The 16,916-nt window shown below is 37.2% G+C and overlaps 1 protein-coding gene and 1 pseudogene across 2 annotated transcripts in view; both read left to right on the plus strand.

The window, feature by feature from the left end:
• The window catches only part of RANBP17 (RAN binding protein 17), a 431,372-nt gene that overhangs the window by 39,177 nt on the left and 375,279 nt on the right, over positions 1-16,916 (plus strand). For both annotated transcript variants that reach the window (XM_025387625.1, XM_025387626.1), the window contains exons 6-7: positions 12,981-13,085; positions 14,281-14,446. In XM_025387625.1, coding sequence (XP_025243410.1) covers positions 12,981-13,085; positions 14,281-14,446 — 271 coding nt within the window. The remainder of the gene's footprint in view (positions 1-12,980; positions 13,086-14,280; positions 14,447-16,916) is intronic.
• LOC112625987 lies at positions 239-7,791 on the plus strand (annotated as a pseudogene).

Genomic DNA, 16,916 nt, shown 5'->3' on the forward strand with positions numbered 1-16,916 from the left:
GAGAAACTCCATCTCTACTAAAAATACAAAAACTAGCCAGGCATGGTGATGGGCGCCTGTAATCTCAGCTACTGGGGAGGCTGAGACAGGAGAATTGCTTGAACCCGGGAGGCGGAGGTTGCAGTGAGCTGAGATCGTGCCACTGCACTCCACCCTGGGTGACAGAGCAAGACTCAGTCTCAAACAGCAACAGCAACAGCAACAACAACAATGAACAATACAGGCCTTTTGGGTTGCAGGCAGAATGCAGAGGCCGGTGTGGCTCACAAGCGCCCCCAGCTGGCTGTGCACCAGCATAACCCAGTTGGTGGTCATATTGGTTGGCCAATGCGAAAACCAGATCAGCTGCTGCTTCTGGGACCTGGTGCTAAGGGAGCATGCTGCGGTCAGCCAGAAAGGAATTTATTATGAGGCAATAAGCAGCTTCTTTAGAACTGTGGATACCAGCCATCTTGATTGGCATGGAAGAAGGGATAGTGAGTGAAATTCTTCAGGGACCAGTGAGAGATGTATTTGATACCAAACAACTCATCACTGATATTTCTGGCTCAGGAAATAATTGGGCTGTGGATCACAAAGTTTTTGGCAGTCTTTTTCAAGACCAGATTTTAGAGAAACTCAGAAAGTTGGCAGAGCACTGTGATTGCTTGCAGTGTTTCTTTGTAATACATTCCGTGGGAGGAGAATCAGGATCTGGACTTGGCACATTTCTTCTTCTTTTTTATTATTTTTTAAAATATTCCATTGCATTTGTGTGTATGTACAACCATATTTTCTTTATTATTGTACTTTAAGTTCTGGGATACATGTGCAGAATGTGCAGGTTTGTTGCATAGGTATACACGTGCCACGGTGGTTTGCTGCACCCATCAACCAGCCATCTACATTAGTTATTTCTCCTAATGCTATCCTTCCCCTAGTCCCCTAACCCCCAATAGGCCCCAATGTGTGATGTTTCCCTCCCTGTGTCCATATGTTCTCATTGTTCAACTCTCACTTATGAGCGAGAACATGCGGTGTTCGGTTTTCTGTTCCTGTGTTAGTTTGCTGAGAATGATGGTTTCCAGCTTCATCCATGTTGCTGCAAAGGATATGAACTCATCCTTTTTTATGGCTGCATAGTATTCCATGGTGTATATGTGCCACATTTTCTTTATCCAATCTATCATTGATGGACATTTGGCTTGGTTCCAAATCTTTGCTATTGTGAATAGTGCTGTAATAAACATACGTGTGCATGTGTCTTTATAGTAGAATGATTTATAATCCTTTGGGTGTATACCCAGTAATGGGATTACTGGGTCAAATGGTGTTTCTGGTTCTAGATCCTTGAGGAATTGCCACACTGTCTTCCACAATGGTTGAACTAATTTACACTCCCATCAACAATGTAAAAGTGTTCCTATTTCTCCATATCCTCTCCAGCATCTATTGTTTCATGACTTTTTAATGATCGCAAATCTAGCTGGCGTGAGATGAGATCTTGCTTTATGAATCTGGGTGCTCCTGTATTGGGTGCATATATATTTAGGATAGTTAGCTCTTCTTGTTGCATTGATCCCTTTAACATTATGTAATGCCCTTCTTTGTCTCCTTTGATGGTATCTCATTGTAGTTTTGATTTGCATTTCTCTAATGACCGTTGATGAGCTTTTTTTCATATGGTTGTTGGCCACATAAATGTCTTCTTTTGAGAAATGTCTGTTCATATCCTTTGCCCATTTTTTGATGTTTTTTTTTTGTTGTTGTAAATTTGTTTAAGTTCCTTGTAGATTCTGGATATTAGCCCTTTGTCAAATGGATAGATTGTAAACATTTTCTCCCATTCTGTAGGTTGCCTGTTCACTCTGATGATAGTGTCTTTTGCTGTGCAGAAGCGCTTTAGTTTAATTAGATCCCATTTGTCAATTTTGGCTTTTGTTGTCATTGCTTTTGGTGTTTTAGTCATGAAGTGTTTGCCCAGGCCTATGTCCTTAAGAGTATTGCCTAGGTTAGGGTTTTTATGGCATTAGGTCTTATGTTTAAGTCTTTAATCCATCTTGATTTAATTTTTGTGTAAGGTGTCAGGTAGGGGCCCAGTTTCAGTTTTCTGTATATGGCTAGCCAGTTTTCCCAATACCATTTATTAAATAGGGAATCATTTCTTGTTTTTGTCAGGTTTGTCAAAAATCAGATGGTTGCAGATGTGGGGCATTATTTCTGAGGCCTCTGTTCTGTTCCATTAGTTTACATATCTGTTTTGGTACCAGTACCATGCTGTTTTGGTTACTGTAGCCTTGTAGTATAGTTTGAAGTCAGGTAATGTGATGCCTCTCCAGCTTTGTTCTTTTTGCTTAGGATTGTCTTGGCTATATGGGCTCTTTTTTGGTTCCATATGAAATTTAAAATGGCTTTATCTAATTCTTTGAAGAAAGTCAGTGGTAGCTTGATGGGGATAGCATTGAATCTATAAATTACTTTGGGCAGTATGGCCATTTTCACAATATTGATTCTTCCTATCCATGAGCATGGACTGTTTTTGCATTTGTTTGTATCCTCTCTTATTTACCTGAGCAGTGGTTTGTAGTTCTCCTTGAAGAGGTCCTTCACATCCCTTGTAAGTTGGATTCTTAGGTATTTCATTCTCTTTGTATCAGTTGTGAATGGGAGTTCACTCATGATTTGGCTCTCTGTTATTGGTGTATGGGAGCGCTTGTGATTTTTGCACATTGATTTTGTATCCTGAGATTTTGCTGAAGTTGCTTATCAGCTTAAGGAGTTTTGGGGCTGAGACAATGGGGTTTTATAAATATACAATCATGTCATCTGCAAACAGACAATTTGACTTCCTATCTTCCTATTTGAATATCCTTTCTTTCTTTCTCTTACCTGATTGCCCTGGCCAGAACTTCCAATACTACGTTCAATAGGAGTGGTGAGAGAGGGAATCCTTGTCTTGTGCCGGTTTTCAAAGGGAATGCTTCCAGCTTTTACCCATTCTGTATGATATTGGCTATGGGTCTGTCATAAATAGCTCTTATTATTTTGAGATATGTTCCATCAATACCTAGTATATTGAGAGTGTTTAGCATGAAGTGTTGTTGAATTTTATTGAAGGCCTTTTCTGCCTCTATTGAGAAAATCATGTGGTTTTTGTCATTGGTTCTGTTTATGTGATGGATTATGTTTATTGATTTGCGTATGTTGAACCAGCTTTGCATCCCAGAGATAAAGCCCACTTGATTGTGGTAGATAAGCTCTTTGATGTGCTGCTGAATTTGGCTTGCCAGTATTTTATTGAGGATTTTTGAGTTGATGTTCATCAGGTTTAGTGGCCTGAAATTTTCTTTTTTTGTTGTGTCTCTGCCAGGATTTGGTATCAGGATGATGCTGGCCTCATAAAATGAATTAGGGAGGAGTCCTTCTTTTTCTATTGATTGAAATAGTTTCAGAAGGAATGGTACCAGCTCCTCTTTGTAACTCTGGTAGAATTAGGTTGTGAATTTGTCTGGTCCCAGGCTTTTTTTGGTTGGTAAGCTATTAATTATTGCCTCAATTTCAGAGCCTGTTATTGGTCTATTCAGGGATTCAACTTCTTCCTGATGTAGCCTTGGGAAGTCTATGTGTCCAGGAAATTATCCATTTCTTCTAGATTTTCTAGTTTATTTGCGTAGAGGTGTTTATAGTATTCTCTGATGGTAGTTTGTGTTTCTGTGGGATCAGTGGTGATCTCCCCTTTATCGTTTTTTATTGTGTCTGATTTTTCTCTCTCTCTCTTTTTTATTTTTTGTTAGTCTGACTAGTGGTCTATCTATTCTGTTAATCTTTTCAAAGAACCAGCTCCTGGATTCATTGATTTTTTGAAGGGTTTTTTGTGTCTCTGTCTCCTTCAGTTCTGCTCTGATCTTAGTTATTTCTTGTCTTCTGCTAGCTTTTGAATTTTTTTCTACATCTTTTAATTGTGATGTTAGGGTGTCCATTTGATGTCTTTCCAGCTTTCTGGTTGTGGGCATTTAGTGCTATAAATTTCCTTCTAAACACTGCTTTGGCTGTGTCCCAGAGATTCTGATACATTGTGTCTTTGTTCTCATTGGATTTAAATAACTTATTTATTTCTGCCTTAGTTTTGTTATTTACCCCAGTAGTCATTCAGGAGCAGGTTGTTCAGTTTCCATGTAGTTGTGCAGTTTTGAGTAAGTTTCTTAATCCTGAGTTTTAATTTGATTACACTGTGGTCTGAGAGACTGTTATGATTTTGGTTCTTTGCATTTGCTGAGGATTGCTTTACTTCCAATTATGTGGTCAATTTTAGAATAAGTACGATGTGGCAGTGAGAAGAATGTATATTCTGTTAATTTGAGGTGCAGAGTTCTGTAGATGTCTATTGGGTCCACTTGGTCCAGAGCTGAGTTCAAGTCCTGAATATCCTTGTTAATTTTCTTTCTTGTTGATCTCTCTAATATTGACAGTGGGGTGTTAACGTCTCCCACTATTATGTGGGAGTCTGAGTCTCTTTGTAGGTCTCTAAGGACTTGCTTTATGAATCTGGGTGCTCCTGTATTGGATGCATATATATTTAGGATAGTTAACTCTTGTTTCGTTGATCCCTTTAACATTATGTAATGCCTTTCTTTGTCTCCTTTGATCTTTGTTGGTTTAAATTCTGTTTTATCGGAGACTAGGATTGCAACCCCTGCTTTTTTTTGCTTTCCATTTGCTTTGTTAATCTTCCTCCACCCCTTTATTTTGAGCCTATGTGTGTAGGCTACGTGCAAAGGCACATGAGATGGGTCTCCTGAATACAGTGTACTGATGGGTCTTGACTCTTCAATTTGTCAGTCTGTGTCTTTTAATTGGGGCATTTAGCCTATTTACATTTAAGGTTAGTATTGTTGTATGTGAGTTTGATCCTGTCATTATGAGTCTAGCTGGTTATTTTGCCTGTTAGTTGATGCAGTTTCTTCATAGTGTTGATGGTCTTTACAATTTGGTATGTTTTTGCAGTGGCTGGTACCAGTTTTTCCCTTCCATATTTAGTGCTTCCTTCAGGAGCTCTGTTAAGGCAGGCCTGGTGGTGACAAAACTCTATAAAGGATTTTATTTCTCCTTTGCTTATGAAGCTTAGTTTGGCTGGATATGAAATTCTGGGTTGAAAATTCTTTTCTTTAAGAATGTTGAATATTGGCCTCCACTCTCTTCTGGCTTGTAGGGTTTCTGCCAAGAGATCTGCTGTTAGTCTGATGGGCTTCCCTTTGTGGGTAACCCAACCTTTCTCTCTGTCTGCCCTTAACATTTTTTCCTTCATTTCAACCTTGGTGAATCTCACGGTTATGTGTGTTGGGGTTGCACTTCCCTAGGAGTGTCTTTGTGGTGTTCTCCGTATTTCCTCAATTTGAACGTTGGCCTGTCTTGCTAGTTTGGGGAAGTTCTCCTGGGTAATACCCTGAAGAGTGTTCTCCAACTTGGTTACATTCTCCCTGTCACTTTCAGGTACACCAGTCAAACGTAGGTTTGGTCTTTTCACATAGTCCCATATTTCTTGGAGGATTTTTTGATTCCTTTTCATTTTTCTCTAATCTTGTCTTCACACTTTATTTCATTAAGTTGTTCTTCAATCTCTGATCTCCTTTTTTCCGCTTGATCAATTCGGCTATTGATACTTGTGTATGCTTCACAAAATTTTTGTGCTGTGTTTTTCAGCTCCATCAGGTCATTTATGTTCTTCTCTAAACTGGTTATTCCAGTTAGCAATTCCTCTAACCTTATTTCAAGGTTCTTAGCTTCCTTGCATTGGGTTAGAACATGCTCCTTTAGCTCAGAGGAGTTTGTTATTACCCATCTTCTGAAGCCTCCTTCTGTCAATTCGTCAAACTCATTCTCCGTCCTGTTTTGTTCCCTTGCTGGCGAGGAGTTGCGATCCTTTGGAGGAGAACAGGTGTTCCAGTGTTTGGAATTTTCAGCCTTTTTGCACTGGTTTTTCCTCATCTTCGTGGATTAATTTACTTTTGGTCTTTGACGTTGGTGACCTTCAGATGGGGTTTTTGTGTGGACATCCTTTTCGTTGATGCTGATGCTATTGCTTTCTGTTTGTTAGTTTTCCATCTAACAGTCAGGCCCCTCTGCTGCAGGTCTGCTGGAGTTTGCTGGAGGTCCACTCCAGACACTGTTTGCCTGGGTATCACCAGCGGAGGCTGTCACCAGTGGAGGCTGCAGAACAGCAAAGATTGCTGTCTGTTTCTTCCTGTGGAAGCTTTGTTCCAGAGGGGCCCTCGCCAGATGCCAGCCGGTGCTCTCCTGTGTGAGGTGTCTGTTGATCCCTGCTGGGAGATGTCTACCAGTCGGGAGGCATGGGGGTCTGTCCCTTAGCAGAGCTTGGGAGAGCCCCTGCTCTCTTCAGAGCTGGCAAGGGGAATATTTACCTCTGCTGAAGCTGTACCCACAGCTGCCCCTTCCCCCAGGTGCTCTGTTCCAGGGAGATGGGAGTTTTATGTGTAAGCCCCTGACTGGGGCTGCTGCCTTTCTTTCAGAAATGCCCTGCCCAGAGAGGAGGAATCTGCAGAAGCAGTCTGGCTACTGCGGTGGGCTCTGCCCATTTTGAACTTCCTAGTGGCTTTGTTTATACTGTGAGGGCAAAACCGCCTACTCAAGCCTCAGTAATAGTGGATGCCCCTCACCCCCACCAAGCTGGAGCATCCCAGGTTGATTTCAGACTGCTGTGCTGGCAGCAAGAATTTCAAGCCAGTTCATCTTAGCTTGCTGAGCTCCGTGGAGGTGGAATCCTCTGCTCTAGACCACTTTTCTCCCTGGCTTCAGCCCCTTCTCCAGGGGAGTGAACGCTTCTATTTTGCTACTGTTCCAGGTGCCACTTGGCACATTTCTTTTAAAGATGCTTGAAGATGAATTCCTAGAAGTTTGTAGATTTATGACCTCCATTTATCCTTCCGGTGAGGAGGATGTCATAACTTTACCTCATAAGGGCATCTTGGCGATGAAGGAACTTAATGAGCGTGCAGACTGTGTGTTGCCCATTGACAGTCTTTATTTGACATCATTAGCAAAATTGACCTCGTAGTGAATTCTGGAAAGTTGGGTACAACTGTAGATGCACTTCAAGTGCTGTGGCTTTAAAGAGCGGCATAATAAGCCCTTTGTTGCAGTCAACAACATTGTGGCAAATTTGCTCAACCTAACAAGCTCTGCAAGATTTGAAGGGTCCCTTAATAAGGACTGTAATGAAATCAGCATGAATTTGGTTCCTTTTCCTTAGCTTCATTATGTTGTATCAAGCCTAACACCTCTATGTATGCTGGTGGATGTTAGCATTCCTACTAAAAGATTGGATCAGATGTTTTCAGACGCCTTTAGTAAAGATCACCAGCTGCTTCAGGCAGACCCCAAACATAGTCTTTACCTCACCTGCGTGCTCATGGTTAGAGGAAATGTACAGATTTTACATCTTCGCAGAAATATTGAAAGATTAAAATCATCTCTACAATTTGTCTTCTGGAATCAAGAAGGCTAGAAGACCAGCCTGTCCCTCCTATGGGCCATTTTTATTCATTATTAGCTTTAGCAAATAACACACGTGTGAAGCCGACATTCATGGAACTGAAAGAGAGATTCATGAGGCTCTGCAAGAAAAAAGCTCACCTTCATCGCTGTCTACAAGTTGAAGGGATGGAAGAAAACTGTTTCACAGAAGCTGTGTTATTTTTATCAGCACTCATATGGGAGTGGCCACAACTGTATGAGTGGACGCCACAAAAAACATAACCTGTACAAGATTTACCGAGCCTAAGCATAGCCGTGTAAAAAAGAAACCCTCCAAAATGCTTTCTTAATTTCACATTGTTTTTTTCTCACCTTTCTGTTTCAGCATTTCTTTGAGATTCAGAAAGTCCAGTTTGTTTTTAATGTTAGGAAATATTTTTGTCTAAAAGAGTGATTTCTGTTTAATCACAATTTGTTGATAATACCAATGTGTGAAATTAGTGAAATCGTAGTACCTGAACTTCAGACATTTGTCCTCAGAAAAGTCCCCCTTTCTAAAATTGAGAGAATGGAGTTCTTCCGTATTATGTCATATTTGTAACCTCTTATTTAGGCATTTATGCACTGATAGTCGTGTCTTCGATAAAAATATTGTACAGATATTTATTTATCATTTATATTTTGATATTCTATTTAAATTCTCCTGATTCTGTAAAAATAGGTACTGGGAGTAGAGGAATATAATATAAATATTTCTGTGTAATATCCACTAACTATTCAGGGATAGATTTTATTCCAACTATTAAGGAGGTTTTGTTTCTTCTTTAGATAAGAACTTGTTTGTTCAAAAGAATTCTAATTTGTATACTTAACATGTATTGGTATTACATTTTTTAAATAATTACTTACCAAACCAGTTGATTTTATAATAATAAATGTTTATATTAAAAAACAAAACAGGCCTTTTTTCACTTTATGGCTCCTAGCTTGGATTTTTACCCTGTACAGGGGGAGTTTTCAGAAGCTGTACTTCTCCCCAACAGTGCTTTTATGATCTGAACATGTTATCACCTGTTCGTTTGCACATAACATGGTTCTAAACAGAATGAAAGCAGAAGTTGTGTTCTGTGTGGAATAATTTTATAATAAAGAGGAAAGTAGTGTTTAAAAACTGTCATCTTCAGTGGTACGTGTTTGCGTGTGTGCATGCATGTCCATGTACACATATAGATGTATATATGTAGAAGAGTTTGCATACCCAGGATCACTTGCCAGCTCCCTTTGGAGTAACAATATAGCCATGTGCATAAAAAAATACAAAAGAACCATTTTCTACTTGTGTTCAATCAGAAATTAGAAAATATTTTTAGATTTATAGGATGGATTTCTAAAATTTAAAGTGATCTCTTAACTTATCATGGCTGTCACCTTCCTGACTCCTCCACCCCAGAGTATGTGCTGTGTGTTTGTGTGTACATAGGTATCTATTAATAATACTGTGTTGGCAGGGATGTTATGACAGGGATAATCTTATTGAACTCTAAATATGTCTGAAGAACTGTAGCTTCCTTCCAAAAAAACTACATTTAAATATTTTCATAAAAGTGAATAGTATGATAATCTCATGTAGTTGTCATCTTCATTTTACAACTTTTTGCTAATTTTGAAACTAGCAGTTTGATTCATTTCCTGCTTCTCAGCATAATAGGAAAATAGTCTGCTCTGAAAATGAGAGTTTGCTGTGTTTAGAGTATCACTGAAATAAGACTAGTTAATGTGAAGTTCTGGTAAATGTGTAGTTTAGAGAGCAATAGGTTAGCTTCTTTTTTTAAACTAGCAAACTTGCAGAAAAGTTGTAAGTATAGTCCAGAGAAGTTTTTTCTCAACTATTTGACACTAAGTTGCTGACATGGTTCTCCACCACCAGGGAATTTAGTGTATTTCCTACACACAAGGACATTCTTCTACATAACCACAATACAATGTTAAAATCAGAAAATGAACACTGGAATTATTCCCACTATCTAATCCTCATACCCCATTCAAGTTTCACCGGTTATCCTCAAAACACTCTTTCTAGCAAAAGAACCAGTTTAGGATTGTGTATCACATTTAGTTCTTCTGTTTTATTAGTCTCCTTCAAACTGGAGAAGAATTTCTCAATCTTTTTCACTTTCATGGCCTTGACATTTATGAAGATTATAGGCCAGTTGTTTTGTAAAACGTCCCTCAATTTGGGATTGTCTGTTTCCACATTATTAGATTCGGCTTATGTGAATTTGTCAGGAATGTCACAGAAATGATACTGTGGCCATCTCATTGCCTCCTATCAGGAAGCACGTGATGATTTGTCACATTACTGATGATGTTCACTTTGATCTCTTAATTAAGATGAAGTCCTCTGGGCTCCCCCATTGTAGACTTATTCTTTTCCCTGTTGTAATTAATACATATTTTATGAAAAGGTACTGAAGTCTCTGAAAATATTTTGTTCCTTATCAGACTTTCAACTTACTGATTTGTTAATTTGTATTAGTATGGATTCCTTGTTTCATTTTATTTAATAGGTTATAATTCATTGCTAACATCATTTGTTTTGTTGCCCAGATTTTCCAAGATTTGACCAATAGGACCTTTTTCAAGCTGATCTTTGTGTCCATTGACATTTCCTCACCATTCTTTGGGTTCTTTCTTACCTTCTGGCACAAGATAGTCCAAGCTTTTCTTGCGTTGAACCAGGCACCTTTTAAGAAAAGCTTTAAGGTCTGAAGTGTGATTTTGGCTTTATATGGTGAAAAATATATATGGCTTCTGTGGAGACATTTCAGCCAGCCTAATTTTATGACATTTACAATTTCAGCTAGCATTTATTAAGCATTTCTGAACCAGGAAGTAGGGAGATCTATAATGCATGAGGATAATTAAATATTCTGGTTATCAGATATGAGCCAGATAAATTCATGTAGTATCCATAACAGGATGTGTCTTTTAAGAATAGGATCTATGCTTGAGTTTTCCTAAAAGTTAGGAGGATTATATAAGATATCCTGCCGTTTTAGAAGCTAGAGTTTCTGTTCCTGGAGTATATTCGCTACCTAGTCATTAAGAAGTAAAACATCCCGTGCCTCCGAGGTAGAGGCATATATATGCAATAGAAAATGGATGTGCAATCCTTCTCAAAAGATTGGATATCTAAATGAGTAACCCAAGTGAAATAAGCATGCAGTCCTTTAATATAACTCTGGGATAAGACGTGGAGTGGTATTTTTGCTCTATTTTTACCTTTTACAAACTTCTTAGCTTCTTTAAAACTTACATATTTACCTGTAAAGTGAGAATGACAACTACTTACATGGATCTTACTAAGATTATATTAACTTGCACAGGACTTAGTGTGTAGAAAGTGCTCAGTACACCTAAGTTTCTTTCCATATTATGGATGTGATAAGAGTGAGAAGTTAGTCTAAGATAGTGTGCCTGTAAACTTGAATTTCTCATCTTTTAAAATCATCCTTTATTTCAAAACTCGTGTTTTAAAAAGATAAAATGTGTCTCACAGATTAGTTTGAAAGAATAAGCGAAATAATATGTGAAGAATACTTTATAAATTGCAATTATAATGCTCTTTGCTTTTAATTTGTATTAAGGAAAAATATTTTTATATATTGGGGAAAGTGTTGTAGGAGAGACAGACTTTGAGACTTGATTTAAATTAATCAAGAGAGGCATTAAAAATAGGCAGAAAACGTGAACAGACACTTCTCAAAAGAAGGCAAGTGGCCAAAAAACATGAAGAAATGTTCCACGTTACTAATCATCATAGAAATGCAAATCAAAACCACAATGAAATACCATCTCACACCAGTCAGAATGGCCATTATTAAATAGTCAGAAAGCCACAGATGCTAGCAAGGCTGTGGAGAAAAGGAAACTCTTATGTTGGTGGGAATGTAAATTAGTTCAGCCACTGTGGAAAGTAGTTTGGAGATTTCTCAAAGAACTTAAAATAGAACTACTATTCAACCCAGCAATCCTATTACTGAGTATATATCCCCCAAAACCCAAATCTGTCAAAAAGAAACATGCACTTACATGTTCATTGCAGTACTATCCAGAACAGCAAAGACATGGAATCAACCTTAGTACCCACAGACGGTGGATTGGACAAAGAAAATACACGTATACCATAGAATGTTATGCAGCCATAACAAATAATGAAATCATGTCCTTTGCAGCAACATGGATGCAGCTGGAGGCCTTTATCCTAAGCAAATTAATGCAGGAGCAGGAAACCAAATACCACATGTTCTCACTTATCAGTGGGAGCTAAACACTAGATACTCGTGGACATAAAGATGGCAACGGTAGAAACTGGGGACTACTAGACAGGGGAGAGATAGAAAGGAGTAAAGGTTGAAAAACTAACTTTTGGGTGACAGGATCATTCATACCCCAAACCTCAGCAACATGCAGTGTACCCAGGCAGCAAACCTACACATGTACCCCCACAAGCTAAAATGAAAGTTGAAAAAAAAAATTAGGAACACTGAAAATGCTAATTTAAATCTTACACATTGGGTATAGGTTCCATAACTACTTTGTGTAATCATTTGGCCTTCTGTTATGTTTCATGTTTTATAAGGAAATATGGCAATTGAGTATAATCTAAATTATATGTTGGAGCTTAGGAGGTATCACACAATCAGTTTTGAGCCCGTTGCTTCTTTCCGATCTATAAACACTAGCAAAGAAAATGGTTTGTTTTCTTCTTCCACATAGCAATAAAAATAAATAGTAATGCTATAGCAACTGTAGACCATAGTGTTAATTTTAGTATGAGTGTCAGACTTCAGCTTTGCCTGTTTCCTATTGATAAATGGAAATATTAATGGTATTAATAGTATAATTTTGAATATACTACATTTTAGGTTAGAGGCCTAATAGCTAGTCTTAGTTTAGTCTTAAAAATTATTTGTCATTAGCTAATAAAGTATTCAGAGGGAATATACTATTCCTTATATAATAAATCAGATTTCTGATTATTTATAATTTCTGCCTTGTTTTCATAGTATCAAAGATATATGAACCAATGACATATATGGTATATATAGGAATATCACTTTCAACTGGAAGAATTTTTCTGTGGCTAATTCAGTTTGCTTATTCATAGACAAAGTTAGAATTTGGAGATTGTCTTGGAGATTTCTCATTTTACAGGTGGAATGTGAGGAACAGGGAAGTTGTTACTGCATGGTGTAAAATATGGTACATGGTTCAGGAGTTAATAGTCTTAGTATCTATTTTTATTTTGTAATCTGTATACTGCCTCTGAAAGTGTGATTCACTTTGGTTTTTAGAATTGGGTTGTAGGAAGAACATTAAATTAAAACAGTCTAGAAACTTGGGTTCTACTCAAGTTTATTTCCTTTTTTTTTTTTTTTTTTTTTTAATAAATTTTGCTTTGCTTTTTCATAGGTCTGGTTAAACTAATTTCGTCTTTATCTTTTTAGGTTGATTATTCTAGACCTTCAGCAAAACACAGGAAAATAGCTACCTCATTTCGTGATACTTCTCTCAAAGACATTTTAGTGCTAGCATGCTCTCTTTTAAAAGAGGTAAGTTATTTAATAATTCAAATTCAACTTCCTAGTTAGAATATTTGGGAAATTTTAAGAGTTTCAAAATAATTTCAGTTGGATTTTCCCCCCAATTCTGCCTTCTAAAGAATTATTGTGGACAGACTTAAGTATAGTAAATTTGCATAAATCTGTAAGCAGTTCCAAAAAATTCACTTTTACTCACTGGGCATATGAGAAGGTGAAACCTAAAGGGAATCTAATAACTTATCTTTAGGTAGCAGTTTCATTGCCTTCCCAGTGTAGATTCTTTAATTACGGAAGCGAATTGAGTATTAGTTTCTTTATCTGCTTGCTTATATTTTGCAAGGATACAGATGAAAAATGAAATGACAATATTTTCCTGATTCATCAACTATCAAAATTTATTCATAGTTTAGCCAAGATCATTGACTTTAACAACTTCTTTGGGAAATAGTATTTCCCCATTTGCTACTTAGTGCCCTATTGAATATTAGTGATAGCATGATTCATAATGATTCTGTCTTCTCTTGTGTGATATAGGGACTCCATCATGCTGTTCAAGCCTGATAATTGGTATAATGTAGCATTTCTGCAAGTATGCTCCAATAAGCACTAGTTTCCAATTATTTCAATTCTTTGGTATAGTAACATGACAACTGCCACACTATGTCAGACCCAAGGATCTTCTATTATCTTAAAATTTTCCTTTTAGCATAGAAAATTTTAACATACACAAAAGTAGATAGAATAACCAGTTAAGCTATCAGCCAGTTAAACAGTAGCAACTCATGGCCAATCTTGTTTGCCCTCTATTTCTACCTACCCACTTCTTTATTTTTCAAGCAGAATCCCAAATTTCATATAATTTCCTCTATAAATATTTCACAATATATCTCTAAAAGGTATAATTGTTTTCGGTTTGTATGAGAATGGGCATTATTTTGGAAATAGGATTGTTTTCCAGAAGCTTTGTGAGTTTCCTCCAACATTCAGAGTTCTGATTGCCTTTGTTAGCTGAATGTGATTGTTTTATGCATGAAGTTAACCCAGTTTTTCTTGAAGAAAGTAACATTACTTCCTCATATATGGAAAAGTATAACTTTGTAAACTCTTTTACTAGTTTTCATTTGACATTGAAAAATTATTTTAATTCATGAAGTGTAAATTTATTGATGTATTTCACAGTGTTTTGATTTTATACTTTTTTCAGGTGTTGGCCAAACCTTTAAATCTTCAGGATCAATGTCAGCAAAATCTGGTAATGCAGGTCTTGAAACTGGTCCTTAACTGCCTTAACTTTGACTTCATTGGCAGTTCAGCAGATGAATCTGCAGATGATCTTTGCACCGTGCAGATTCCAACAACTTGGAGAACAAGTAAGAAAAAAGTTTGGTGTGAAGGGTCATCAACATAAAGGCACAGTATTAAGCAATATAGTTTCCCTGTGTATGGTTATCTTTTTGCTAGGAATTAAAAAAAGAGCTCAAATGAATTTGTAACCTGAAGTAGCTGCTGATGGCTAATATTGAAATGTTTTCTCTAATTTGTATTATAGTAACCTCCATATTTTGATTTTGGAAAAAAGAAAAACAAGGACCGCACTAGAGCTAAATGGACAGGATTCCACTCTGTTTATGATCATTTTCAGGTGTCGGCCAAACCTTTAAACCTTCAGGATCAATGTTAGCAAAATCTGGTAATGAAGATCTTGAAACTGGTCCTTAACTGCCTTTACTTTGACTTCATTGGCAGTTCAATAGATGATTCTGCAAATGATCTTTGCACAGTGCAGATTTCAACAACTTGGAGATCAAGTAAGAAAAAAGTTTAATATGAAGAGTCGTCATGAGAAAGAAAAAAGTTTAGTATGAAGAGTTGTCAAGAGATGTCAACATTTTTTTCAGTGTTATAAAGAGAATGAATTAGATTAAGTGACCTAGAAGAGCAGAGTTGCAACTTGCTTATAGAAAGGGATACCAAGAAAAAGGAAGCTGATTTGTTCTCCCACGTTCCAGAAAAATGGTGGCACCTAAGGTACCTCTGAACTCAGAATTGGGAAACGGGGCTGATGGGGTTTGATAAAAAGTCTATACTCAGAACAGTTAAATTCTCCAGGATCTTCTCTACCACCTGTGCAGCTAGGTGACTGCCTTTTCCTCCCTTTTCTCTACCTGTTCTACTTTACTTTCCAAGACCAGAGTTTTTTTTTTCTCAAGAAATAAAATTGGAGAGGCCTCATAATCATGGATATCAGATATAATAGAGGAACAGTATTAATTTTGTGAAAAACTTCTAATATGGAGATCAGAGACTACAACAACAAAAGGGGACTTTGTTTTCTGTATCTTGACTATGATGATGGAAACATGAACCAATACATGTAATAAAAAATTTCACCGACTAAACACACAGATCTACACACACACAAGTAGATGTAAAACTGGGAAATCTGAATAAGATTGTGGATTGTATCAATGTGAGTTTCCTGGTTGAGATATTATACTGTAGCTTTGCAAGAAATTACCATTGTAGGAAAATGGGTAGGAGTTCACGGTGTCTTTCTGTATTATTTTTTGCAACTGCATATGAATCTACAGTTATCTCAAAAAGTTTAATTTTAAAATGGAGGGTAGTTAGTAGCAACAGAGACAAGGTGAAAAGTAGAAATAAACTTCAGAAAGATATAATGAATATGCCCAGAGAGATGATAAGATAATGCATCCCTGAAACAAGGACAGGATATTGTTCAGAGAATGTTCCAAATTTACAGGACAGTTGCCAAAATAAAACATCCAGTAGAAAAGTTGTAAGACAAAGTTAACACAATCTAGAATGTAGAACAAAAAAGCAAGGAGATGTTTGATAGGAAAAACATAAGAAAACTAGAAGATGAAATTAAGGAGGTGTGGTGGTTAGGAGTTCTAGAAAGAGAGGATGGAGAAAGAAGGAAATTTGCCAACAGACAGTAACCCAAAATGTTCTCAGCGCTGAAGCGTGTGCATTTTTTGAACGGAAAGATCCCACCAAGTTCCCAGCATAATGAATGAAAAAAGATATTCACTAAGTTTTATAATCATGACATTTTAGAATAGTAAGGATAAAGAAAAAATTCTAAAACTTACCAGAAAGAAAAAAGTAAGTCTAAGTCTCCTCCTACAAAGGATTGGGGTCAAGAAGGTATTAGACTTCTCAACAGCAGCACTGAAAGCTAGAAGACAACAGAGTAGTATCTTCAGGCTTCTGAGGGAAAATTGTTTCCAAACTAGACCAAACTTATCAAATCTAAGATAGAATAAAGACATTTTCAGATATTCAACTCCTTCCAAAATTTATCCCTTATGTACTTGCTCTCAGGAAGCTACTTGATGTACAAAGAAAGTGGAAGATAATGGAATTTGGGAAATGGGCACTTGAACACAAGATGACAGTGAAAGACATAAAAAGGCTACAGTTGTACAATAAAGTTAAGGAACAACCAGTTCACGTTGAAGGCTCTGGGAGGTAGGGGTGGGTGAATGCAAATGATGGGTTATTTGATGCTATTGATGTTGTGGAACATGTCATGAAGAACATTGTGCCAATCCGTCAGAGCATTTGGAGAGAATTAGTGACAGATACACAACTAAGCACAGAAAAGATGCCATGATTAAGTCCAGTGAGTATTAGAAATGTGATGTAATTACAGCTCAGCCGTTAATATTATTTACATAGTCATAATACATGTAAACATATAGAATTGATTTAATCACAAATTGTGATGATAGTGGATGGGTTTTTGAGAGGATTGATTGTGGAGAGAGTGGTAGGGATGTGGCATTAGTGATTAGACAGCCAAAGCGTTACAGT

Source organism: Theropithecus gelada, chromosome 6 (assembly GCF_003255815.1).
Source record: "Theropithecus gelada isolate Dixy chromosome 6, Tgel_1.0, whole genome shotgun sequence".
In the NCBI taxonomy this organism is placed as follows: domain Eukaryota; kingdom Metazoa; phylum Chordata; class Mammalia; order Primates; family Cercopithecidae; genus Theropithecus; species Theropithecus gelada.